General features: G+C 43.2%; 1 protein-coding gene across 4 annotated transcripts in view; it reads left to right on the top strand.

Annotated features, from left to right (window-relative positions):
- Window positions 1-9227: 9227 nt before the first annotated feature.
- NELL1 (neural EGFL like 1) overlaps window positions 9228-25922 on the top strand; it is a 934168-nt gene continuing 917473 nt past the window's right edge. For 3 of the 4 annotated variants that reach the window (XM_025356163.1, XM_025356162.1, XM_025356161.1), the window contains exons 1-2: window positions 9228-9454; window positions 17716-17844. In XM_025356163.1, the coding sequence (XP_025211948.1) occupies window positions 9400-9454; window positions 17716-17844 (184 nt within the window). In that variant the 5' untranslated portion in view covers window positions 9228-9399. Of the gene's footprint in view, window positions 9455-14238; window positions 14323-17715; window positions 17845-25922 lie in introns of all 4 variants that reach the window. The other variant, XM_025356160.1, reaches the window with a different exon arrangement.

Raw genomic sequence — 25922 nt, 5'->3', positions numbered from 1 at the left:
GAGAAATGCTCTGTTTTTATAACCCTTCTAAATATGTTTTTCCTTAATTGGGGATAAAGAGAAATAGGGGAAACTTAGAGTTAATTTTTTATTTTTAGAAGAAGAGTCACCAGTCGGGTACTTCAGTCTCACTGGTGACTCTTCTTCTCCCAGGATTTGTCATGTGACTTGCTGGATCATGGCGAAGTCTGGGAGTCCAGGGGAGATGCTGGGGTATGTGGGGTCTTGGACGTGGGCTCAGGGGTCTCAGGATAGCCCAGGTATTTTTATTCCATAACTTGATTCCTCTTGCCTCCTCCTTTCAATCACGAAACAAAGGCAGAGGCATTCTGCAATTATGTGGTATATTCACTTGCATGATTTGCCTCCAGGCTTCCAGCCATCTCCATCATGTGGCACTCACTGCCGGTGTTCAGGAAAGATGCACAGAGAGAGGTTTGGGTCTTACCTGCTAAGGTTGCATGAATTTAATCTTTTGGGCTTAGGGCTTTGAGATAAAACACATTTTAAAAAAATCACTCTGTCTCACCTACTCAAAAGTGGAGAGCACTGGTAGGTGCAGACCCATGACAATCTCACTGTGAACCTCTTTTTTTTCTTTTTGGCTTTCTTGTGAGTGCTTATTTCTACACAGGCCTTCTTGTGAGTGCTTATTTCTATACATAGTCTTGAGGTGAGGGCAAGAATGACAGAAAACTTGCACTAGGCCAGTACTGATATTTTATAAAGTTGGTACAATGTGAGGGAGTGTGGGGGAGAAACTGGTAACTGCCTTTGAATTTCCGTTCTTCCCTTTTTCAGTAACATCTCTGACGTTAGCCAGGCTTGTTGCCACCCAGCCAAAGCATGAAGTTTCCTGATTCCCTTGCAGCAAAGTACAGTAGATTGACCTGGCTTCACTTCTTTATGCCCCGCACCCTGCGAACCACACCCTTGCTAAGTCCTTATCGTGGGTGGATTGTACTTCTTGCCCTTGACTTGGGGCTTGGTAATGCATCTGTGCTTTGGCTAATAGCGTGTGAACAGACATGGCGGTGTGCCAGTTTTGAGTCTAGACCTTAAGAGGCCTCACCTATTTCTATCTGCTCTTTGGTGTCTCTTTGGGCCATGAGGAACCGATCTGGCTAGCCCATCAACCCAAGGAAGATGAAAGGCACATGGGACAGTCACTCAACTGAAACACAGACCTGCAGTGAGAAATGGAATCAGCCCAGCCACTGTAACATGAAGCAGAACTGCCTGTCTGAGACCAGCACAGATGAACTGAACCCTAGCCAACCTGCAGATATCTGTTTAGTGTTGTATGACATGGAAATTTTGTGGTTGTTATATAGCAGTACCTAACAGATACATATGGAGTGGCCCTGTGACTAGGTTCTGCCCAAATATATATGGAAAAAATACATGGGACTCCTAGGCATGCTCTTCTTCTCTTCATTTTTTTCCATATTTTGCTGTCTGGAATGTGGCTGTAATGGATGGAGTACCAGCAGCTATAATGGACCATGAGGACAAGAACTACATTCTAGGAATGGTGGACTCTCCAACTCTAGAATTCTTTTACTGAAGAGAGTATTAAAGACTTAAGTTACTATCATTTGGGAGTTTCCTGTTATATGAAGCCAGATAGAATCTTTACTGATATAGGAAATAAAATATCCCACTCCCTATTCTCCCATCCCTTGTGGAGGAAGGTGTCAGCCATTGGTCCTCATTTCTCAACGGGGTCTCCTTAGCTTTCTCTTTTCATCCAGATCAGTGGGAGCAGATGGCTGTGGCAAGGTCCAGCCTGGAGGAAAGGCGGATGGCCAGTCTATTTTGGCTTTCACATAGGCTATGCTCTTCCAGCATTGTCTCTACATTAATAAAAGTGATGTTTTAGCCTCCTGCTGTTATCTTATGTCTCAATTGGTTCAGAACTCAAGTAGGGAATTGGACTGTTATGAAACTGACTTCACAGGTTTAAACCCAGGAGAAACAATAAAGTTCATATGGCCTGGGTTTGAGTCTCACTCAGCCACTTGCTTGGTCAATGGCTCACTTTCTACATTTGTAAGGTAGGTATAATAATGCTACCTACCTAATTGGGTTGTTTTGAAGAATAAGTGAGTTAATCCTTGGATAGTACTTAGAGCAGTAACCACTCATAGCTACACTTAAGAAATGTAGCCAATACCATTCTGGCCAGGGCTGGGGTGAGGCCTGTTTCTAGGGCCTCTTTGAAGATAGTGTGCCAAATTTTTAATGGTCTATTGGAATGGACATGTGATTGCTTAACATTTAATAAAGCGTAGATATGTGCACACCTTGGTTTCTGTCATCAGAAACTTGAAACTCATCCAAGATTATTGATGTTATGGATTAGAATACTTTCATCCAAAGAATTATGAGATGCCTTTATCTATATGTCTATATATTTTTCTATCTATTTTTCTACAGATCTATACCTAGCTTTGTTCTAAACATGTTTGAAGCTATGAGACAAAAGGACACTAGTTAATTTAGCAAAATATGGATCCCTCTAATTTGGATGTCATTGAAGTGGATTGTGGTAATGAGAGAATGAAGTTTTCGTATAGAGTTTATATATCCATATGGAAACAGAGGTTCACACATAAATACATTCATTCAGCCTCTTTTTATAAGTGCACGTGCATTTCAGGAAATGAAAACATCCGCACAAGTCAGGCTTGCACAGTTGCAGAGTCTGGGGCTGTTAGGTTTGTGAAGGAAACTTGGGTGCTTGTGCACTTTCCTCGACTCTGGCAGCAGATTGGCACTTGTGTTAATTTCCTACTGCTGCCATAACAAAGCACTACAAACTGAAAGATGTAAGACAGCAGAAATTTAATCTCTCACAGTTCTGGAGATTAGGAATCTGAAATCAAGGGTTGGCAGGACAAGTCTTTAGGGGATAATCCTTCCTTGCCTCTTCCAGCCTCTGGAAGACACCCCTTGGCTTGTAGCTTGTCTTCATTTTCTGCTGCTTTTTTTTTTTTTTTTTGAGATGGAGTCTCATTCTGTTGCCCAGGCTAGAGTGCAGTGGCACGATCTCAGCTCACTGCAACCTCCACCTCCTGGGTTCAAGCAATTCTCCTACCTTAGTCTCCCAAGTAGCTGGGACTACAGGTGCATGTTGCCATGCCCGGCTAACTTTTTGTATTTTAGTAGAGATGGGGTTTCCCCGTGTTGCCCAGGCTGGTCGTGAACTCCTGAGCTCAGGCAATCCGCCCGCCTCAGCCTCCCAAAGTGCTGGGATTACAGGCATGAGCCACAGCGCCCGGCCTTCTGTTGCTTATAACAGAATACTTGAAACTGTAATTTCTAAAGAAAAAAAAAATCTATTTCTTACAGTGATGGAGATTGAAAGGTCCCAGGTCGAGGGTCTGCATCTGGTGAAAACCTTCTTGCTAGTGGGGACTCTGTAGAATAGATTGGCATAGGGTGTCATGGTGAGGGGGGCTGAGCATGCTAACATGTTCACTCAGGTCTTTCTTCCCCTCCCATGATAATCCATTGATCCATTAACCCATTAATTTCTGCCCTCATGAGCTGATCACCTCTTAGAGGCTTTCAATACTGCCACATGGGGGTTAAACTTCAACATAATTTTTGGAGGGGACAAATAGTCAAACCATAGCACAGCTACTAAAACACTTGAATCTCTGCATCCATGGTCACATGGCATTCTGTCTTTCCACAGTATTTTTCTCTTCTTAAAAGGATATCAGTCATACTGCATTAGGGGCCTACACTAATGACCTCATCTTAAGTTGTTACATCTGCAAAAACCCAATTTCCAAATAAGCTCACATTCACAGGTACCAGGGGTTAGAACTTCAACTTATTTTTTAGGGTAGAGGGAAGGTATAGAATCCAATCTGTAACAGTGCTACTTTCTCATTTTCTTTTGTTTTATAAGGCAACTTGTTATGTGTCCACAATGTGAAGATAGTTGAAAGGCTGTTTGGACAAAGAAGAGTGGCTTCGGGAGGGGAATTCGTAAGGCAGTAAATAGAAGGTTTCTCATGCTTGGAACTGCTTTTAGCTTGCACGTTTAGTTTGGATACTAAAAAGGAGTCCTTCTTACTCTTCCTCTATGGGATCTGCTGCCCCACATAGAGTCAGCCGTGGAGCAACTCTGGGGGAGAGAGAGAGAAGGCCTTCTGACTGTTGCCATGCTGACAGCCAATGAGAAGAGTTCATTCTCCATGCTGCTTCCTGGCAGAACATGCATTGATTCATTCATTCAACAACATTTAATGAGCTCCTAAAATGTGCTAGGCACTGTTCTAGGTGGGAAGATACATTGGTGAACAAGAAAGACTAAATTCCTATTCTTGTGGAGCTTGAGTTATATTGGGGAAGACAGAGAACAAATAAGTAAACATATAAATCATCTTAGACAATAACAAGCACTCTAAAAAATAAAGCAGGGTAAGAAGGCAGAGGATGCTGGGAGTAAAGTGAGAAGCTTCATTAGGCAAGGTCTCCTCAAAGAGCTGACATGTGAGACGAGATTTGAGTCAGTTATAAGTGAACCTTCCAGGTAGAGGGGACAGCAAGTGCAAAGATCATAAGGATGGTATGAATTTGGAATGTTTAAGGAAGAAGAAAGCCCACCTGGAGTGAGTGAGGGGGAGAATAGGGAGAGAGGGACCTGGGAAGAGAAGCAGGTGTGATATAAGATGTTTGAGGCCGGGCGCGGTGGCTCACGCTTGTAATCCCAGCACTTTGGGAGGCCGAGGCAGGTGGATCACCTGAAGTCGGGAGTTCAAGACCAGCCTGACCAACATGGAGAAACCCCGTCTCTACTAAAAATACAAAATTAGCCGGGGTGGTGGCACATGCCTGTAATCCCAGCTACTTGGGAGGCTGAGGCAGGAGAATCGCTTGAACCTGGGAGGCGGAGGTTGCGGTGAGCCGAGATCGCGCCATTGCACTCCAGCCTGGGCAAAAAGAGCAAAACTGTCTCAAAAAAAAAAAAAAAAAAGATGTTTGGATTTTTCTAAAATATGATGGAAGGCTCCAGGAGGAGTTTTGAGCAAGGGAGTGTGATCTGATACATGTTACAAAACACAGACTATGACTGCTGAAGGCGGGGGTGACTGAATTATACGGGGCAAGAATGGAGGCAGAGAGAACCATTGAGAGTCTATAGCTGTAGCCTGTGGGAGAGCTAATGATGGGCTGGAGGAAGGCGGGAGAAGGTGACCTGGTGAGAAGGGAAATTTGACTTGGGATTTTTCTTTAAGGTATACTCACAGGGCTTGATGGCTTGTGTGTGGGGGCATAGGGCAAGCAAGTCAAGGATGACCTTGGGTTATGTAGTTGGAGCACTTAAGTGAAGGTTCATGCCATGTCCTTAGAAGTCAGCAGTGAGAAATTTAAGAGAAGGGAAAAGTCAAAAGTCCTCATTTGGCCATATTACAATTTTTTGTCATGATCATTAAAATATTTTTAAAAACAGCTTTATTGAGATATAATTCACATACCATATAATCCACCCACTTAAAGTATACAATTCAATGGTTTTTACTACATTGTGAATATCTGTGAGAGTTTTACATCCATCACCACAATCAAATTTAGAGCCTTTTCATTACCTCAAAAACAGCCCCTACACTTTTTAGCCATTACCCTCTAATCTTACCTCCCTAACCCCAAGTCCTAGACAACCACTAATCAGATGTTTTGTCTCTATAGATTTGCCTATTCCTGACTTTTCATAAAAATGAAATTGTATAATATACGGTCCTTTTTGACAGGCTTTTTTCACTTAGTATGATGTTTTCAAGGTCTGTCAATGTTGTAGTATGTGTCAATGCTTCATGTCTTTTTATTGCTGAATAATATTCCATTATATAGGCATACCACATTTCATTTATCCACTTATTTGTCAATGGACATTTAGGTTGTTGCTACTTTTTGGCTATTTTGAATAATGCTCTAGACATTTATGTATAAGTTAGTACATGGACATATGTTTTCATTTACCTTGTGTGGATACTAGGGATAGAGTTGCTGTACAGCAACTCTGTTTAACTGTTGAAAGAACACTTTACATTCTAACTAGCAGTATATGAGAGTTCCAATTTCTCCACATCCTCATCAACATTTATTATCTATTTTATTCTAGCCATCCTCGTGGGTGTGAAGTGATACCTCACTGTAGTTTTGACTTGCATTTCCCAGATGGCTAATGATGTTGAACATCTTCTCATGTGTTTATTGGCCACTTGTATATATACTTTGGAGTAATATCTATTCAGATCCTTTGCCCATTTGCAAATTGGACCTTTTATTGTCTTGTATTATTTAGTTGTAATAGTTTTTTAGTAGATACAAGTTCCAACCAGATATGTCTTGCAAAGATACTTTTTCATTTCATCGGTTTTTACTTCATTGATAGTGTACTTTGAAGTGCAAATGTTTCTAATTTTGATGATGTGGCCATATTATATTCAAGATGTCTAACAGGTAGTTAGACATGTAGGCCTGGGGTTCAAAATAGAGGCTGGGGATAGAGATGCATCCCTGTATAGATATTATTAAATCCAGGAGGTGGGATGAGCTTAATAGGGAGGGAGTGTGGCTGGAAGGGAAGGGTTGAGGAGTGAGTCCTGGGGCTCTCTAACATTTAGAGGTCAGGAAGAAGAGGCAGAGGGATAATCAAAGACAACTACTGGCTCCTGAAGAACCCACGAAGGTAGGCCATCCTGAAGGGGAGGGTGGACTTGGGATCTGGCATCGGGTAAGATGTTCCAGTGTGGCTTTCACTGAGCACAAGTCTCACTGTAACATTCCGCCATCAAGTACGTACATAGCCATGTGTCCCTTCATTGTCACTATAGAAACTTGCTGGGCCCATTCTATGAAGGTCACCTTAGCTTAATGGGCCTACACACTCAAAATCCCCACTCAAGGACTGCACTTATAGGAGATTGCAGTACTTAGTTATCTAGAAAAGATTTATGACCTTATTGAGATTAACTCTTGTTACTGTTAATGGATGTTATGTTGCAAAGCTATGACAGAACATATGTCTTGCTTTATTTTTTAATGGAACAAGCTAAAAGTCCCATCCCACAGGACCGGCTAATTACACAGAGACTTTAATAAAGATAGAGAACTCTGAAGATCTTACCCAGACCACCTTTTCCCCTTGCTGGGGTCACTGTACTTTTAAGGATTCTGGGCTTTCTGAAATCAATAAAAGGGCCTTGGAAACAACAGTCCAAAGCAACTCAAGGCTGTTCCTGCTGAGGTGTACTTAAAAGACTGCAGAGGAGAGACAGGAAATGGCTCTTACAATACAACATGGTGTATGGTGTCCTTGTCCACAAGGCCCAACAAGACTTGGGAAATCCTATTCTCTTCAAGATGTGTGATTTTAACGTTAGCTTTAAATGCAACACGCTCCAGGTGGAAGGAAAAACACGTGGACTCTGTTAGTGAAAATACAGAGTCAAGGCAGACAGATTTCCTTTGGGCCTTAGCTGAATCTAAGTTGGAGTCAGCTGATATCAGTTTACCTCTTAATCATTCAGCTCAACTTCTGGATTGCACAGCAGACTTCTTGAGCTGGAATTTACCTGCTTGTTCATTTTCTTTTTCATCTGCCAAAGGACCACAACAAAAAAGGGCCAAGTGGGACAGTGGCTTGCACACAGAAATATCCAGAAAAATAAGGCAGAGACCAGAAGAGCATGCTAGTAAAGCCTTGTCTCTTAATAAGCTGCACTAATTTGGTGAACTTCACTGGGGCTCCTGGGGTCAGAGTTGTGTAGGGGTTAAGGATATAGGTAGTGAAAGTGGGTGCAAGAAGAGAGAAGGGCACGTTTTTATTAGTGAAGAGGATTCTGAAAGGTTGGAATTGGTTTCCAGGAAATGAGGGAGGGCTGTTCTGAGGTTTCCTTGGACTCCTCTGGAATCCCTGTTGTGAATATCAAAGGCGTACTAGTGGTGAGGGGCAGTAGTTTGTGAATATCAAAGGGGTACTGGTGGTGAGGGGCAGTAGTTGGGGGGGTCAGAAAGAGTGGGAAGACTGAACAAGCTGGGTAACTTGAAATTATGTGGGGTTCATTTGCTGTAAATCAGAGGCTGTCATTTCAGATTTCATGACTTTACATGTCCAGTTGTAAATAACATTCCTAGGTGTTAGTGGGACAAATACGAAGTGGGACAGCAGTCTCAAATTTGGGAGATCTTCACAGGGAAGGTCGCCAGGTCCTGAAAGGGTCGCATAGAGGGGAAAGAACCCATTCTCTTCTTGCCAAGTAGAAAACAAAGCCTAGCTTTTCTCTCCAGAGAATGTTGTGGTGGTGGGAGAGGGAAAAGAAGGTGGAGGTCCCGGAGAAATTGCAAATGGGGCCAAAATGTGACTATGAAAGAAGAGTGAGCTTTTGATAATACCATTAAGAAAATCATGCAAGAAAAAAAAAAAAAAAGATGGTTAGGTATTACCCCTATGTGGCAGCATCTGCCCTGCAGAACGAGAAGGTTTGCAGACTTCCCAAACCCCAACCACAGCTCGCTCTGCCTCGAGGACCCCTTTTCTGCACCCCCACCTCAGCGCCCTCTTCCTGCACCCACAAAGAGAGTATTCAGTCATAGGGGTTCACCAGGAGAGAGGAGACAGAAGGTACAGGCGGTGAGCGGGAACTCAGCCATCATCTCACTCAGGTCTCTCCCCACCCAGCTGATAGAGCGAATCCCGAGTAATTGTTTTCCCAGGGGGTCCGTGCGCGCTCGGTGGCGCCGCCTCGGTCTGGGTTCCCTGGAGGAAAAATACCCACCCGCTAGGACACAGCGGCTTTTCGACTTGGCAGGGACGAACTGTGGCAACTTCTGCAGCCCCCACCGCGGTGCGGAAGCAGAGGCTGCAACATTGGCGACGGCGGCTCGGTGGGGCTGGAGCACGTGAAGCCCTGGGGGCGCCGTGCGCCTCCCGCTTTCTGGTTTCGGCCGCGAGTCCCGGGACTCCGACTTCAGTGCTCCGGGTGGTAGCGGCTGCGGCGCCTGCAGTCCAGATCCTCGCAGTTCCGGGTGCGAAGAAGGCGAACGGAATCGTCCCCCAGTGGGGAGCGCAACAAGCCACAGTAGCCAAGCCCCTCGCTCCTGCCCCAGCTCCCAGGCGAACGCAGCCGCAGCGGGGGCCGGGCCCCGAGCCCCACGCCGCCGCCGCCGCCGCCCGTGGTGAGGGGCGGGCTGGGGGCGGGGCGGCCGGGGCTGCCTTCCCGGGCGCATCCCCGAGCGCAGCACCGGCGCTGCCGAGCCACCTCCCCCGCCGCCCGCTAGCAAGTTTGGCGGCTCAAAGCCAGGCGCGCCTCAGGATCCAGGCTCATTTGTTTCCACCTAGCTTCGGTGCGCCCTGCTAGGCGGGGACCCTCGGGAGCGATGCCGGTGGATGTGATTTTAGTTGTGTGGTTCTGTGTGTGCACTGCCAGGACAGGTAAGCATGACGGTGGCGGTTAGAGGGATCCGGGAAACGGGGGTGCCCACAGCCCACGGTGGCGTGGGGAGACCTGGAGCCGAGCCCTGCGCTGGTCTGGGGAACGGCGGTAGTGTGGATCGGTTCCTGGGATCTCTTTGCCCTGCTGGGAGTGACAGGGTGAGAAGAGGGACTCACGGGCTTGAAGATGTCCCCGTTGAGTGCCTGTTCTCAGGGGACCCGGCCTCTGGGGCGCAGGAGTGAGGGGCGCGGCCGAGCGGACGCACCCTCGTGCGGCTAGTAACCAGCTTTCTGTGCCAGGGAGTCGAAACCCGCAACAGGGCGGGCCCGCGTGCCCCGTGTTCCCGAACTTGAAAGGTGCTGTGGAAACCGCTCTCGCCGACCCCCGCCAGGCTGGGAAGGGGTAGCTGCGGGAGTCGCACCCGCGGAGGGAGCGCTTCCGGCTGGCGGGTGCGGCCGGGGCCCAGGAGGGCGCGGTGCGGCGAGGGGAGAGAACTGCGGGAGAACCCTGGGATCCCGCGATCTCCTCCTGTCCCTTTCTGACTACCCAGGAGAACTCCAGGAGTATTCTCCTCCGCCCCGCTTTGCTCCCAAGGGTTGGGCGAACAATTATCTAAGGGAAATAGACCTGTGGAGACAATCCGGGGAGATTTTCTCAAGCTCAAACCAGTTTTCTCTTGTCATAATCGCAGGGTTCGGGGTGGGGAGGGGGAGCAAGGATGATGCATGATTGTCTGAAGTCCCCACTTCGTTCTGCCTCCGGAGACGCAGTTGTGAGGACTCTCAGCGCATCTTCTTCCTTCTGCTTCCACCGGCTCCCTTGCCCGAAAGTCCCCTGGGGTTCGGAGACTGGCTTGCAGCCGCCTTCTTCAAAGAGCTAGTAGTAGATGCGAGGAGACTGGGGTGAGGTGAGGTGGGGTGAGATGTGGTAGGAAATTGGCAAAAATAGGGCCTGTCAACTAGGGGGAGTGTCGGAGGTTTGCAATCCTACCCAGCCATCCCTCCGTACGCGCTGCCGACTTTGCACCCTAGAATCTGTGTGGTCATTCCCTCTGCCTTTATTCTCCCCGCTTTACCACCTTATTTCCTTCTCTATAGGCGTGGCCTTCTCTCTAGGCCAAAGAGCAAGTTCACCTGAGAGGGCTGAGGGGGCGTCTGCCTTTGGTTGGCTCAAAAGTTCCCTCCGCTTGCGCCCAGGCGCCCCTCTTTGGCAATTAGCCCGCCAGAAGATCTGGCATCTAGGAGCTTTCAGAGGACCCTTCCCACTTCCCCAGGACTGAGCAGGCAGCGGCTTTCGTCTGGTTAAGAGTGTTGAGTATGGATTTCTCCAGGGACAAAAGAAACCTCCCATTCCGTTCCTTACCTGGGAAGTTCCGAGCTTCCCAGGCTGCGGAGACGCCAAGGCTCAGTCTAGCTTAGAATAGTTACTTCTTGAGTTCAGGCCCATCAGAACGAGTTAGTCTTTTGAAACCGGAAAACGCTGAAGGAGTGCGCGCACCCCAGGAAGATCTGGACAGGCAAGACTAGTGCAGAGCGTGGGCTACCTGCTCGGAGCGTGAGAGTGCTGGTGGACATCTTGCAGAGGAACCGCAGACAGGGAGAAGCTTGAGAGGGAGGGGGCAACCCGTTGGTCAGTTCACATCCCTAAGTGCACATCACTACGGAATATGCCTAAATCCTTTGTTCTCATTATTCCTTTGAAAAGTCGCCAAAGTACCCTTATCACGGAATGCAAGGTGTTACAGGGTTCATTGCTTGTGGAGGGGATCTTTAAGAGCAGGTATTTTCCCTCTTTCCACTTCCAGTCCCCTTTAAATCATGTAAAAATTTGGTTGTAGGGGAAAATTCATTCATGTATTTATTCATTCAACAAACGATGTCTTGCTGGGTGCCAGGATTTCTTATGCAAAGAGGAAATGACTTAGTCCTTGACTTCTAGGAACTTACAGCTTAGCTGAGAATCTAGATAGGAACTGGCAGGCATTTTAATTTTACAGATTGATGGGGGGTGGTGAAGAGGTAGGAGTATAAGTTTGTATTAAGGAAATATGGAGGAGGGACAGTTTGAATTAATTCTAGGGAGGAGTGGTGGTCAGGGATTTGAGAGTTGTGCCTTCAAGGCTTTGTAGGGAGTTTTCCAGGTGGACAAAGTGGTAAGGCATTCTTGGCAGAGGGAACAGATTGAGCAAAGGCAGGGAAGCATGGAAGAATCTGACCCATTGGTTGTGACTGTTGCCTAGGGAGCTTGGGTTTTCAATGCCCCTTGGCACTATTTGAACACTAGAGGCCACATATTTCTTCACACATTATCAGAAGAATCAGAGAGACGGGGGGAATTACCTCTCAATTTGTACACTTAAAATATCTTGTAGTTTGAGAGGGTATAAGCAGTAGCTTTCTGGGGGCAGCCGTCTGATTTTGTGCAGGAATCACCATTACCACACCATCCATCCACCTCTTAGGTAACAAAGGCTGGCTGGTGATTAGTTTATCAGCATCCAAACAGCTGCATGGAAAGTTTCTTTGTCAAGTGGGACAATTGTTGTCTGGGCTGTTAACAGTCCTAGATGAAATAAACATGTGGTTCACTTAGTGAGCTGCTCAGATATCACCGCCTTTTAAAGGAACTGAGTAGATGATTATCAGGCACATTTTAATTAAAGAAAGACTGCAGTGCAGACACAGTTGCATATGAAAAGATCTAATGATAGGTGTCACGAGGAGCTGCTTAAATCTGCCTTGTTCAGAGAACTTGTTTTAGAGTGCAAAGTGGAGTCAAGACGGGAGGTGCCATTCTCCAGTTCTTGTTATTTCTGGTTGAGAAATAATTCAGAGATTTTCAGGTACATCACTCATAATGAAAATTTAGAAGGCTACAATAACAGCAGTAATAACACACTATCTCTATGAGTTTTCGCCAATGCTTTGGCAGTGTGAATAATTGAAAACTCGATAATTATTCTCATTGCTTTCCAGTTTGTTTTGGTCACCAGGGTAGAGGGTGAAGGGAGTACCTACACCTTCAAAGCCCCTACTGACTAAGTGAATGTCTTTTGCTGCCACCTGCTGGAAAGGAGAGATATATTTTTTTTTTTGAGTTGGAGTTTTGCTCTTGTTGCCCAGGCTGGAGTGCAACGACGTGATCTCGGCTCACCGCAACCTCTGCCTCCTGGGTTCAAGTGATTCTCCTGCCTCAGCCCCCCAAGTAGCTGGGATTACAGGCATGCACCACCACACCTGGCTAATTTTGTATTTTTAGTAGAGACGGGGGTTTCTTTATGTTGGTTAGGCTGGTCTCGAACTCCTGACCTCAGGTGATCTGCCCGCCTCAGCCTCCCAAAGTGCTGAGATTACAGGTGTGAGCCACTGCACCCGGCTGAGAGATTTTCTTTTGGAAGGAACTCTCAGGTGGATCATTAATTATGAATTGAATAATGGAACTGTGAACATGAGCCCCCAGCCTCCAAGGATCAGGGAAAATATTGGCTAGCTTGGAACAGGCATACAGCATATTCTTCAAGAAATTGCTTTTGGGGTATTAAGGACCTTTGTAGGTGCCCAGGGGCCCAAACCTGATTAAGTGGTTGTGAAATTCTGTGGTTAAATGAGCTCCTGGAGCATCATTCTAGCATTATTTTAGTCTGCATGGTCCAGAGGAAAACAACTTCCACCATGGACAATGAGCAAGCAGGAGTAAATTTAAAGTCAGCCAGACCCAGGAGGATTTGCTGGAAAGCCTATGTCTGGGACCCCAAAGGTGAACTGAGTGGACTGTGGGCCCGAGCATTCCCTGGGTGGGGGTGAGGAGCAGCCAATAGCAGCAGCAGCAGCAGCAGGAGGAGGAGGAGCAGGTATCTTGTTAGGGTAGAGGTTCTGAATTCTAGAGTCAGGCCTCAAGTGCCTCTGTGACATTGACATGCTGCCTTCCACGTTTTTAAAATATTTCTTCCCCAGGAGCTTTTTATCTTGCTTAATTGTAATTCACAATTTCAGCCATTTGTAGAGCCGTTATGTCCAAAGTAGAAAACTTTAATAGAGTTTCCTAGGAAAGGGCAGGAGCTCCATGCTTGGACAAGAAGCAGAAACATTAAATTTTTTTTTTTTTTATGAGACCACACTCACACTACATAAGGTTCAAGAGAGCCCATGTAAATGCTGCCTTATTAATAGCTTTTCTCATTCCCTAGGCAGTATGCAAAGTGCTATCCTTTACACATCCTGCTATGGGCACGAGGCATTTTCATCCTGGTGGGGACTAATTAAAGGGAGAGAAGAAAACTGTATCCAGAAGCCTAATTGATTTCTCTTTTTTGACTCTGTTTTTATGAGGTGTTTTATTTTATTTTATTTTAATTTTTTTATTATGAGGTGTTTTCATAATAAAAGCAATACATTTATCTTTAAAGCCAGAGGAGCTCCTTCACTTTTGAGTTGTGGGCAGGGAGTTGGGGAGCGAATATAGATTTCATATATGGATTTTACAAGCAAACCCAGGGTGAGAGGCCCTTCTAGGTCAATTGGGTATGGAGAGGGGCTGGGAGGAAAGGGGCCATCTGTACCTTTTGTGTGATTCCAGTGGAGTTGAGGACCAGGGAGCTGCAGTGGTCTGGAGAATTGGTCTTTAATTAAAGACAGATGAAACAACCCCCAGCTGGGCACCACTTATGTGCCAGATTGAGCTGCTGAAGTGTGAATATAGTTTCCCCTGAGACCTCATGAGTCTGGTGTAACAGGTAGCAGTATCTTTTTACACATGGTAACCCAAAACATGAAATTTCCTATAGCAGAAGATATGAAGCCACCTGTGTTATCGCTGATGTGGAGTACTAGAGTTCTGAAGTCTCTGCTTCAGCAATTCCTTCAGGGAGGCAGGTATTAACATTTCTATTTTATGGATGAGGAAACTGAGGCCTGATAAATGAATGTTTTTTTTAAGGGCACAGAATTAGTAGAGGGAAGAGACTGGGCTGAAACTGACTCTCACTTTAGTGTTGGTTCCACGGTACTTTCTGGATTGAGGGCACTGTGTTCTCATTTGGGGGTGGGGATTCAAGGACACCATTGGGGTGTTCTCCTAGTTCTACAGGGTTTGTTTGGGTGATTTGAAGCCTTGCCCAATTAATTGCAGGGCTCTTAGTCTGGAAGATTTGAGCATCTTAAGGATGCCATCGTAGAAGGATTTTTGTCCCTGTATCGGTCAATATTGCCATAATAATTTTGTATAACAAATAACCCAAAACTCAGTAGCTTGAAGCAAACCATTGATTTTAGTTCACATATCTGTAAATTGTGTTTGGTGTTGGCTTATCTAGGCTGCATTTGGCTGGGCTTGGTTTCAAACTCAGGTAGGCTGCTTGCTCCACACTTCTAGGTCTCCTTGGACCAGTGGGCCAGCAGGGACATGTTCTTATCATGATGAGGAAGTAGACGAGAACAAACCCCACTGCGCAAGCGTATTCAAACCTCTGCCTGCATAATGTTACTAACATCCCAATGGCCAAAACAAGTTATGTGGCTGGCCTCAAAGTCAAGAGATGGTGAGGTTTACTCCCATTCTAGTGGAAGGAACTGCAAAGCCACACAGTAAAGGCTGTGGATATGAGATGGGTAAAGATTTGAGGCCAATATTCAGTCAACCACTGTCCTTTTAGAAAGTTTCCCTGGCTTGCATGTCATCCGTCATCTCATACTATCCTGAGATATGCTTATTGCTCAGAGGTCATTGCACCCAAAGTATTGATCATGCACCAACTCATTAGATAATTAATCAGGTCTTAAGTTCAGAGCCTGCCTGCCATCTGTCCAGGCCTGTGAAAGGCACTTGGGCAACAGGGGTGCTTCCTTCTTCTTGCGTCTGGTGAAGGGCACATTCCCCAGACCACTTTCCAAATTCCTGGCTAGAGAAACACCAATTTGGAGGTCCTTCGAAATTTAATTTCTGCCCTTAAACATAAACCTTAAAACCCTCCAATTATATCTCAGAATTAGAATAACATCCAAGCTCCTTGTGGGTCACAGGCCTTATATGATCTGGCCCTTCTCTCTCTCCGTCTTTGGCCTCTTTTCTTTTCTTTCTTTCTTTTTTTTTTTTTGAGACAGAGTTTCACTCTGGCACCCAGGCTAGAGTGCAGCGGTGCTGCAGGATCTGCTTCCTGGGTGCAAGCGATCCTCCTAAGTAGCTGGGACCATAGGTGTACGCTACCACACCCGGCTAATTTTTTGATCTTTTTGTAGAGATATGGTCTCCCTATGTTGCCCAGTCTGGCCTCAAACTCCTGAGCTCACACAATCCTCCTGCCTCAGCCTCCCAAAGTGTTAGAGTTACAGGTGTGAGCCACTGTGCCTGGTTGGCCTCATTTTCTACTTCTCTACCCCTGGCCCATTCAGTTTCAGCCATGCTGGCCTTTTTTCTGTTCTTGGGACACTCCCAGTTTGTTCCTCATTTGCATGCACCGTTCTCTGCATGTGGAAAGCTTCCTCCCATCTTGCCTTTTCTAGTCATTTAAGTTTCAGCTCAAAAGAACCTTTTCCAACCCGCCTTTCTAAAGTAGGGCCCCCATCCAAGTTGTTTTCTATCCCGTTACTCTATTTTATTTTCTTCACGGCATTTATTGCCATCTCAGATTATCTTATTAATTGGCTTATTTTTGGCCCTCCCCTCACCTAACCCACAGGAAAGTGAGCTCCATGAGCACATCACCAGTGCCTAGCAATGTGTGTGCTATATAGTACACACTCAGTAATACCTGTTGAAAACATTATGAAATGAATGAATGCAGAGTGAATGGAAGGAAGACATCTTTGGGTCAACTGGAAGGGGAAAACTTAAATCTTCAGTTCAGGGGACAAGGGGAAGCCTGACAGAAACTGAGAAGGCAGCTAACAGACATTTTGTTTGCCTTGGCAATAACGGGTTTCAGCTCTAAAGAGGCCTTCCTGATCGACCATCTGTCGCCAGAAGCCTAGTGGGTCCTGTTTCCTAACAGGGAAAGAATAAGGAAAGAGTAGATTTCCTTCTCCAAGCCTATAGGACCAGGGGTTAAGGTGGGAGGACAGGTGAGGTTGTGATAGCTTTTGATGTCCCAGTGAACATTCACGCAGTGGTTGCAAGCCTTCCAAATCTGGTCTCAGTGACTGCATTACCATCAGATGAGAGTTGACAGCTGTTGCTGATTAAAACATTTCCAAGAGCACAGTCAAAATTGCACGATTGAAATGATGAGTGTAGATGGGCACAGCCTTTATGAATGGCTTAAACACAGCCCCTTAGAGTGATCACTAGCCTTATTAATACATATAGTTGGAAATCACTTTGCAATCATGAATGAATCATTCCTCAGAGCACCCCCTGGGTGAGAGGCATCTTTAGGGGTTTGTCTTAGACAAGGGAAGAGGAGGCTCAGGGCTGTGTTTCTCTGCACTAAGGTTCTCTAAAAAGAGTTATCAGGGTATCTGACTTTCCAACCAGGAATCCCCTTGGATGGAAATATATATCCGTTATTGAGGGATTCTCCTTCCTGGGCAGTCCCTCTGCTACCCTTCTTCAACAGGAACAGGGTCCTTTTCCACTTTTTTCCTCCTTAGCACAGGTGATTGTGCCTGATTAGTTAGGGAACACTTTGTGGAGGTGTTTACTGGTGGTGGTGGTGTCAGATTTTGCTGCTGCATCTGTCTCTGAGGCAGGTGGATCAGGGCCACAATCTTGTATCCACAGTCACCACCTCTATAAAGCTTGGAAACCCAGTTTTTTCATAACTCACCTGACTGCAAAACCTATCCTGAGTTGAACTCATTTCATGGCAAGACTTGATCTAAACTGATATCAACCTATTTATAATCTTTATTTACGCCAATTAGAGAAGTATGTCATACTTTTTGCTTCAGAAATACTGTATTTGATTATGGGGTGCTGAGTTAGATTTTGCTAAAAATGTTACATAAAATGTAGTATGTAGGCCATATTACCTTTCTAACATATGGCACCTTCTGAATTCTGAATATTTAACCTCAGGAGTTTTGGATAAGAAATTATCAATCTATAATGTGGGGTAGGATTGGGGGAAGGAACAAAGAAACTACAGTATTAGCGGGGTAAGGGAGCAAAGATTTGCTTTTCTTTTCCCTCCATAGACAAAGACTTTCCAAGCACTCATCATTGGCTTCCTTGTATTACCTGCCGCTCCCTGACTCTGCAACCTCTGCTCTGTAATGCTACTAACAGTCTGCATTTTAAGCCCAAACAACTCTTTGTTCCTTTACAGTGGTGGGCTTTGGGATGGACCCTGACCTTCAGATGGATATCATCACCGAGCTTGACCTTGTGAACACCACCCTTGGAGTGGCTCAGGTGTCTGGAATGCACAATGCCAGCAAAGCATTTTTATTTCAAGGTAAAGGCACCTCCTTTCCTGCATGGTGGCAGAGGTTGGGGAGGAGGGTCTGCCTGGGGGTGCTCATCGGGTGTGTGTTTGTCTGGAGATCACCTTTGCTATTTCTCTTGTGTTGCTGTCCTGAGTGCTTAGATATGCAGGGGGTATTATTCTGAGGGCAGGAGGGAGGCATTAGAGATCATGGTGGTGAAATATTTGGTTTGGCAGTGAAATATTTCCTTGATTTTGGTGAGGATCTAAAGTGGAATGAATTTATAAAATACTTGAAAGTCATTGACCAGCCATATTATTGTTACAGGATATTTCTCTAGCTGTTATCAATTGCCTTTGCCTGTACTTATACCTATACCTATATTTACATCTTTCATCTAGTGGATAGGCCATAAGGACAGAGGAAAACTTATGGCTGCATTCTCCTTGGGGTAGAACTTACTCAGTTCTGCCCACTATAAGCTGGACTACAATTCATTAAATCATTCAGCAAGCATTTATAGAGAAAACATGGTGTGGTTCTTAGAAGCATGGTGTTTCTCACAATTTTGGAGGCTGTGAAATCCAAGAATAAGGCATCAGCAGATTTGGTACCTCGTGGGGGCTGGCTCTGTCTGCTTCCAAGATGATGCCTTGTTACTGTGTCCTGTGGAATGCTGTGTCCTCATATGGTGGAAGGGATGGAAAGGCAGAAAAATAACTAGCTAGTTTCCTTTCTAAAGACACGAATCCATTCACGAGGGCAAAGACCTCATAATTTAATCACTGCCTAAAGGCCCCACCTCTTAGTACTAATGCACTGGGAATTAAGTTTTAATATGAATTTTGGTGAGACACAAATATTCAAATCAGCAAAGTGATATGTCAACAGATAGTTAAAAAATGGATAGAAAGCCTGGTATAGGAAGGGGTGGGGTCTCGGAGCATTCTGAATAGAGGGAATAGTATGTGTAAAGGTAAGGCAAAAGCATGGCGGAAGGGTGGTGAACGTCTGGAGGGGTAGACAGGGACTAGGTTACATGGGACCCTGTTGGCAGAGCTGACATTCTGCTGATGTGTGTGGGTTTGGGTGTACTGATAATTTATGGCTGGTGTCCATTTTGATAGGTGGGACGCCATGTACCTTTTGTTGCCTGTTTTAAGTATTACCCTTGCCTGTAGGCCAGTTAATGGCTTTGTGCTTTACTCTCAGAGAAGTGGGGCCTTTGTAGAGGTTTAAACGGGGAAATGAACTGACCAGATACCATAGTAAGGCAGCCTGGATATTCCTCTACGAAAATGTCTGGCAGGGTTCTTTTAACTGAGCCTTTTATGATGATAATAAAAGGATTATTTTAGCATGGCTGAACCAACATAATAGAATGAGATTTACATATTTACAGTGCAGATAACTTAAGATGTTAATGATATATAGCAAATCTACAGTTATTATGTAATATATAACAAGAATATGGACATACTAATTTTCACTTGCTCCTTACTAATGCACTGGTGAAGTATGTAAGCTGGGTATGATTAAAAGAGTAGACTGAATTACTTTGTTTTTGCATTGTGCGAGATCTGCCCAGTCACTGTTGAGAGTCCATACCTTTCTTGATCTGAGCAAGGCTGCTGACACTTTGTAAACAAAGTTGCTATGGAAACCTGACTGGTCTGTAAGCTTGAAGAAGGCAAGAGTCCTGCAGATCTAGATACTCCTAGATCCTCAGGGCCAACTATTGTGCATGAAGCATAGTAGGTGATTAATAAACATTTTGAATGGAATTAAAATTTCTTTTGTACTATGTACCTTATAAAAAAGCTTACTGCTTGCTTTAGTCACTACTATTCATTCATTCCACAAGTGTAGGTCCCCTGGGCTGAAACTCTACTCTCTAATCTGTGTAATCTCTGTTTTGGCAACTGTCTCTGTGATGTCTGTCCAGCTACAACAACTGGGAGGAATTTTCAGCTTCTTCAAGGGGAAGAGTAACTTCTTTATGGAACTTTGACAAAGAAGGCCTTTCTCTTATATCCCCTGTGATTATATTGGGCTCACCTAGAAAATTCAGGATAATCTCCCCTGTCTCAAGACCAGTAACTTAATCACATCTGCAAATCCCTTCTGTCATGTAAGGTAACATAATCATAGATTCTGTCAATTAACACCTGGACATTTTTGGGGAGCCATTATTTTGTTTATCACAAAGTCTGCCCTCTAGATCCAGAAGATTCATGTCTGTCCCACATGCAAAATACATTCACCCCATCCGAGTACCTCAAAAAGTCTTAATCCATCATAGCAACAACTCAAAGATTGAAATCTCCCCTAATCTCAGCTGAAAAATTCTACCTCTCATTAAGTAATCTAAATCAGATATGGGAGAGACAGTGGGTATAATCCATTTTGGGGAAAAAATTTCTCTCTATTGTGGTCCTATGAAACTGAAAAACAGGTAATCTGCTTCCAAAATACAATGGCAGGATAGACATAAGATACCAGTTATAGATATTTCTGTTCCAAAGGAAGGAAATGGAAAGAAGAAAGGAGTCACTGGTCCCAGACTCTTGTGAAAATCAGCAGTGCAAACTCCACTGGGTTCAAGTCTTAGAAATAATCCTCTTTGGTTTTGGCTCTGTCTTCTGGCTTGTGGCTCATTCCTCTGAGACATTGTTCGTTTTTCGTGAATAATAGCATTTGTTTGCAGTTGAGTAGTTTTATCAGCTTGTTTCCTGCCTGTAAAGTTTTGGGGGTTTGTCAGACATCTTTCATGGTGTCCTCTCTCAGTCTTCTTCAGTACAAATTGGCAGGGTTTCTGTTGGTATAATATTGTCAAGAAACTTGAAGGTCTCCTGTCCACTAGACAAGCAGCTTATCCACAGATCTGTCCTGGATAATGCTGTCTCTATTCCTGACTACTTCTGAGAGGACTGAAGGGAATCCATGACTCACATACTGATCTCTACAAAGAGGCCTGTAGGTGATTGAATATTTTGACCTTTTGATCCTTCCAAGGCACTATCAAAAAGTTGTTTAGCCACAACTTGGCTCTAGAGCAGGCTTTCCTGATAGTGTATCTCCTTTTATTGTCTTCTGTAATCTGGATAGGCTGAGAACTCCCTGAATTATCAAGTCCTGACTCCTTTTTGCTTAACAGCTCTTCTCTCAATCCCTCACTTTTCTCTCACATTTTGCCATAAACAGCAAGAAGAAATCAGACTGTACCTTCAACACTTTGCTTGGAAATCTCCTCACCTAAATATCCAAGTTTATTTTACTTTCCACCTAACTACAGGACAAAATGCAGATAAGCTTTCTGGCATCAGGTAACAAGGATCCCCCATCTTTGGGTATTCATTCAGTAATATGTCCCTCATTTCCTTTTAAGCCTTTGCTGGGACCACTTTTAACATCTATATTTATTTTTAACTCCCTGTTGAAGGCAATTGGCCTTTTCTACCATGCTCATTAAAAATTTTCCAGGCTCTACCCTATTACCCAATGTCAAAGCCTGTTCCACATTTTTAGGTATTTGTTACAGCAGCACCCCACTTCCAGTTACCTAAAGTTTGCATTGGTTTCTTACTGGTGCTGTAACAAATTACTACAAATGTAGTGACTTAAAATAAATTTATTATACTTCTAGAGGTTATAAATTCAAAAAGAGATTTATGGGTTTAAAACTAAGGTGTTAGGCATGTTCTCACTCATAGGTGGGAACTGAACAATGAGATCACTTGGACTCGGGAAGGGGAACATCACACACCGGGGCCTATCATGGGGAGGGGGGAGGGGGGAGGGATTGCATTGGGAGTTATACCTGATGTAAATGACGAGTTGATGGGTGCTGACGAGTTGATGGGTGCAGCACACCAACATGGCACAAGCATACATATGTAACAAACCTGCACGTTATGCACATGTACCCTAGAACTTAAAGTATAATAATAAAAAAAAAAAATAACTAAAAAACAAAAACAAAAACAAAAACTAAGGTGTTAGTAGAGCTGTGTTCTTTCTGGAAGCTCTACTGAATATTCATTCAGTTCATTGCCTGTTGCAGCTTCCAGAAATTGCCATATTCCTTAGCTCATGGCTGCATCAGTCCAAGGTCGACTTCTGTTGTCACATTTCCTTCTCTCTGATTCTGTCGTCATATTGTCTTCTCTGATAATGACCTTCTGCCTTCCATTTTCCCTTATAAGAACTCTTGTGATTATGTTGGAACCACCCAGATAATCTAAGTATTCTCAAGATTCATAATTTAATCACATCTGCAAAATCTTTTTTTTGCTGTATAAGATGACATAGTTACAGGTTCTGGGGATTAAAATATGAATATCTTTTGGGGCCCATTATTCTATCATAGAATGGCTAAGCATTGTTGGCCATAAATATGAACATAATGATGTTTCCTGAGTACTACAATTAAATCTTCCTTTTTCTAGTTCAGTACTGTTCAATCAAAATGTATTGTAAGCTCCATCTTTAATTTTAAAATCTGTAAGAGACACATTAAAAAAGTAAAAAGAAACAGGTAAAATTAATTGTATATTTTATTTAACCCAATATATAAAAAATATTATTTAGACATATGGTCAACACAAAAATATATTAATAAAATATTTTACTTTTTTTTAAAAAAACAAAGTCTTCAAAATTAATTGGTATTTTACACTTAAAACACATTCCAATTTGCATGCTAAATTTTTAATCTGTAGTAACTGATATGTATTTTGATTTCATAAAATTTATAGTTAAAAAAGTAGATTCGTCAAATTATTCTGTACAGAATTATTAGATTAAAAAATTAAACAGGTTTATTGAGGTATAATTACACTATAATAAACTGTGTGTATTCAAAATATACAACTTGGTAATTTTAATATACAAATATACCTGTGCAACTATCATCACAATCAAGAAAAATGAACATACTTATCACACAAAAAGTTTACCTTTTTTCTTATATAATTGCTCCCACCTACCTCTCCCAACCTCCACTTCTAGGCAACTATTGATCTGCTTTCTGTCACTATACACTAATTTGCATTTTCTAGAATTTTATATAAATAGAATCATACAATATGTGCTTTTTTGGTCTGGATTCTTTTACTCATTATGGGTATTTTGAGATTTATACATATTGCAGCATGTAAAGTGCTTTTCTTACAGGCAGTGTATAGTTGGGGGCTTAACTTTTTTTTGAACCAATAAAATAAATTTGTGTTTTTTCGTCAGGGTATTTATTTACATTTAATGTGATTATTGACATGATTGTATTTAAGTTTATCTTCTTGTTATTTGTTTCCTACCTGTTCCATGTATTCTTTGTTCCCTTTCCCCTCTTTATGTCTTCTTTCGGATTAATTGAATATTTTTTACAATTTTGTTTTATCTTTGTTGCCTTATTAGCTGTAACTCTTTGTTTTGCTATTTAGTTTATAAACTCCAGACTACATTGTTATTTTTATTTAATGAGTCAATTAGATAATAAAATCAATTATACGTTTAACTCATGTAGTTTCTTTTTTTCCCCAAGTTTTGTTTTAGGTTCAGGGGGTACCTGTCCAGATTTGTTATATGGGTAAAGTACGTGTTGCTGAGGTTTGGTATACAAACGATCCCATCACCCAGGTGGTGAGCATCATTCCCTATAGGTAGTGTTTCAGCCCACAGGCTGCCTCCCACTCTCCCACCCGAAGTCGTCCCCAGTGTCTGTTTTTCCCAGCTGTGTCTGTACTCTTGCAGTTTGTTTTCCGTGTTCTTCATTCTCTTGTGTAACTTTATATTTCCACCTGATACTATTTTCATCCTGCCTGAAGGACTTTCTCTAACATTTAACATTTCTTTCTTCACTAATATTTCTTATAGTGCAGGGCTGCTGGTGATAAATTCTTTGAGATTTCCTATGTCTGCAAAAGTCTTTATTTTGCTTTTATTTTTGAAATATATCTTTGCTAAGTATAACATTCTGGGTCAACAGGTTTTTGTCCCCATTCTTTAAAGATGCCTTTTCACTTGTATTTTTTTCTAAAAAGAAGTCTGTTGTTACCATATTTTTGTTCTCTGGAGACAATTATTTTTCCCTGCTTTTAAGACTTTATCACTGATTTTGAGCAATTTTATTACGATGTCCCTGGTGTGTTTTTTGTCATGTTTCTTGCATATGAGATCTATTGGACTTGGGCAAAATTTGACCATTGTCTTCAAATATTTTTTCTGTTCCTTCTTTTTTTCTTCTATAGGGACTACAGTTACATGTATATATTTGACTGCTTGAAGTTGTTCCATAACTAATTGATGTTATATTTATTTAAAATATTGGCCGGGCGCGGTGGCTCAAGCCTGTAATCCCAGCACTTTGGGAGGCCGAGGCGGGTGGATCACGAGGTCAGGAGATCGAGACCATCCTGGCTAACATGGTGAAACCCCGTCTCTACTAAAAATACAAAAAACTAGCCGGGCGTGGTGGTGGGCGCCTGTAGTCCCAGCTACTCGGAGGCTGAGGCGGGAGAATGGCGTGAACCTGGGAGGTGGAGCTTGCAGTGAGCCGAGATCGCGCCACTGCACTCCAGCCTGGGCGACAGAGCGAGACTCCGTCTCAAAAAAAAAAAAAAAAAAAAAAAAAAAAAAATTTACTTAGGCCAGGCACTGTGGCTCACACCCATAATCCCAACACTTTGGGAGGTTGAGGCAGGAGGATTGCTTGAGCCCAGGAATTCAAGACCAGCCAGGGCAATACAGTGTGACCCCATCTCTACAAAATATAAAACAAAAATTATTTTAAAAAGACGTAAAAATTAAATTAAAAAATTTTAAAACATTATTATTCTTTTTTCTCTCTGTGTATAATTTTTGATCATTTCCATTGTTATACCTTCAAGGTTACTAAACTTCTATATTATCTGTCATTAATATCACTCAGCATATTTTTTACCTCATATATTGTAGTTTTAACTCTGTAAGTTCAGTTTGACTGTGTACAAAATCTTGCATGTCTCTAACTCTTTGAATATATGAAATACAGTTGTAATAACTGTTTTAATGTTGTTGAAAATTCTAATAATTGTATCAGTGCGGGGCCAATTTTGATTGATTTTTCTCTTCATTACTTCTTCCTTGCATGCCTCTTAATTTTTGATTTAATGGCCAGTCATTGTGAATTGTATCTTCTTTGGTACTGAGTTGTGTATTCTTATAAATACTTTTGAGTTTTGTTATAGTTACTGGGAAACAATTCAATTCTTTTAGATCCTACTTTAAAGGGTTTGTTAGATGGGCCCAGAGAAGTGCTAGTGCTAATAGCTAGGGTAGAACTAATTATTTACCATCACTGAGGCAAGATCCTTCAGCGTACTCTACCCAATGACTCATAAGTCATGGGATTTTCCAGTTTGACTGGTGGGAATAGGTAGTATTTCTGGCCCTTGTGTATGCTGGATACTGCTGCCTTTTGGGTGGGTCTTTCCTGTCCTTGGGTAATTTTCTCACCTGCATGCGCAAGTTAGTACTCAGCTGAGTACTGATTTTGGGTAGATCTGTGTTTCTGTCTTTGTGATGTTGTCTTCTCTCGTGTAGACTGTCCTGTGAAATCTAGGTGCCTTGGTCTCCCCAGACTCTCAGCTTTCTCTCCTCAACTCGAGGAGATTGCCTGAATTCTGCCTTCCTATGCTACAGCCTGGAAACTCCCTCAGAGCAGTAAGCTATGGTAATTATAGGGCTCATCTCTTTTGTATCCCATCTCTGAAGGATCACTGCCCTTCACTGACTGATGGCTAGTGTCTTGAAAACTGTAGTTTCCTCAAATATTCACTATAAATCTAAATTAAAATTAATTAAAATTATGCAAAATTGAAAATTCATTTCCTCAGTCACACTAGCTATATTTCATGTGCTCAATTGCTTTATGTGGCTACGGGTTACCATATGAGACAGTACAGATCTGGAGATGCTCAGAAATTTTACTGTTTCGCCACAGCTCTGTTAATATAGGCAGGCTTCAGAAACCCTGTGTTTTAAGGTTAATGTATGATAGCAACTATCAAGCTACTTAAGCTCTCTATCTCAAAGTACTTCCATTTACTCATTGATATAGTGGAGGTAA

Source organism: Theropithecus gelada, chromosome 14 (assembly GCF_003255815.1).
Source record: "Theropithecus gelada isolate Dixy chromosome 14, Tgel_1.0, whole genome shotgun sequence".
NCBI lineage: Eukaryota > Metazoa > Chordata > Mammalia > Primates > Cercopithecidae > Theropithecus > Theropithecus gelada.
This window is presented reverse-complemented; position numbering and strand designations above follow the sequence as displayed.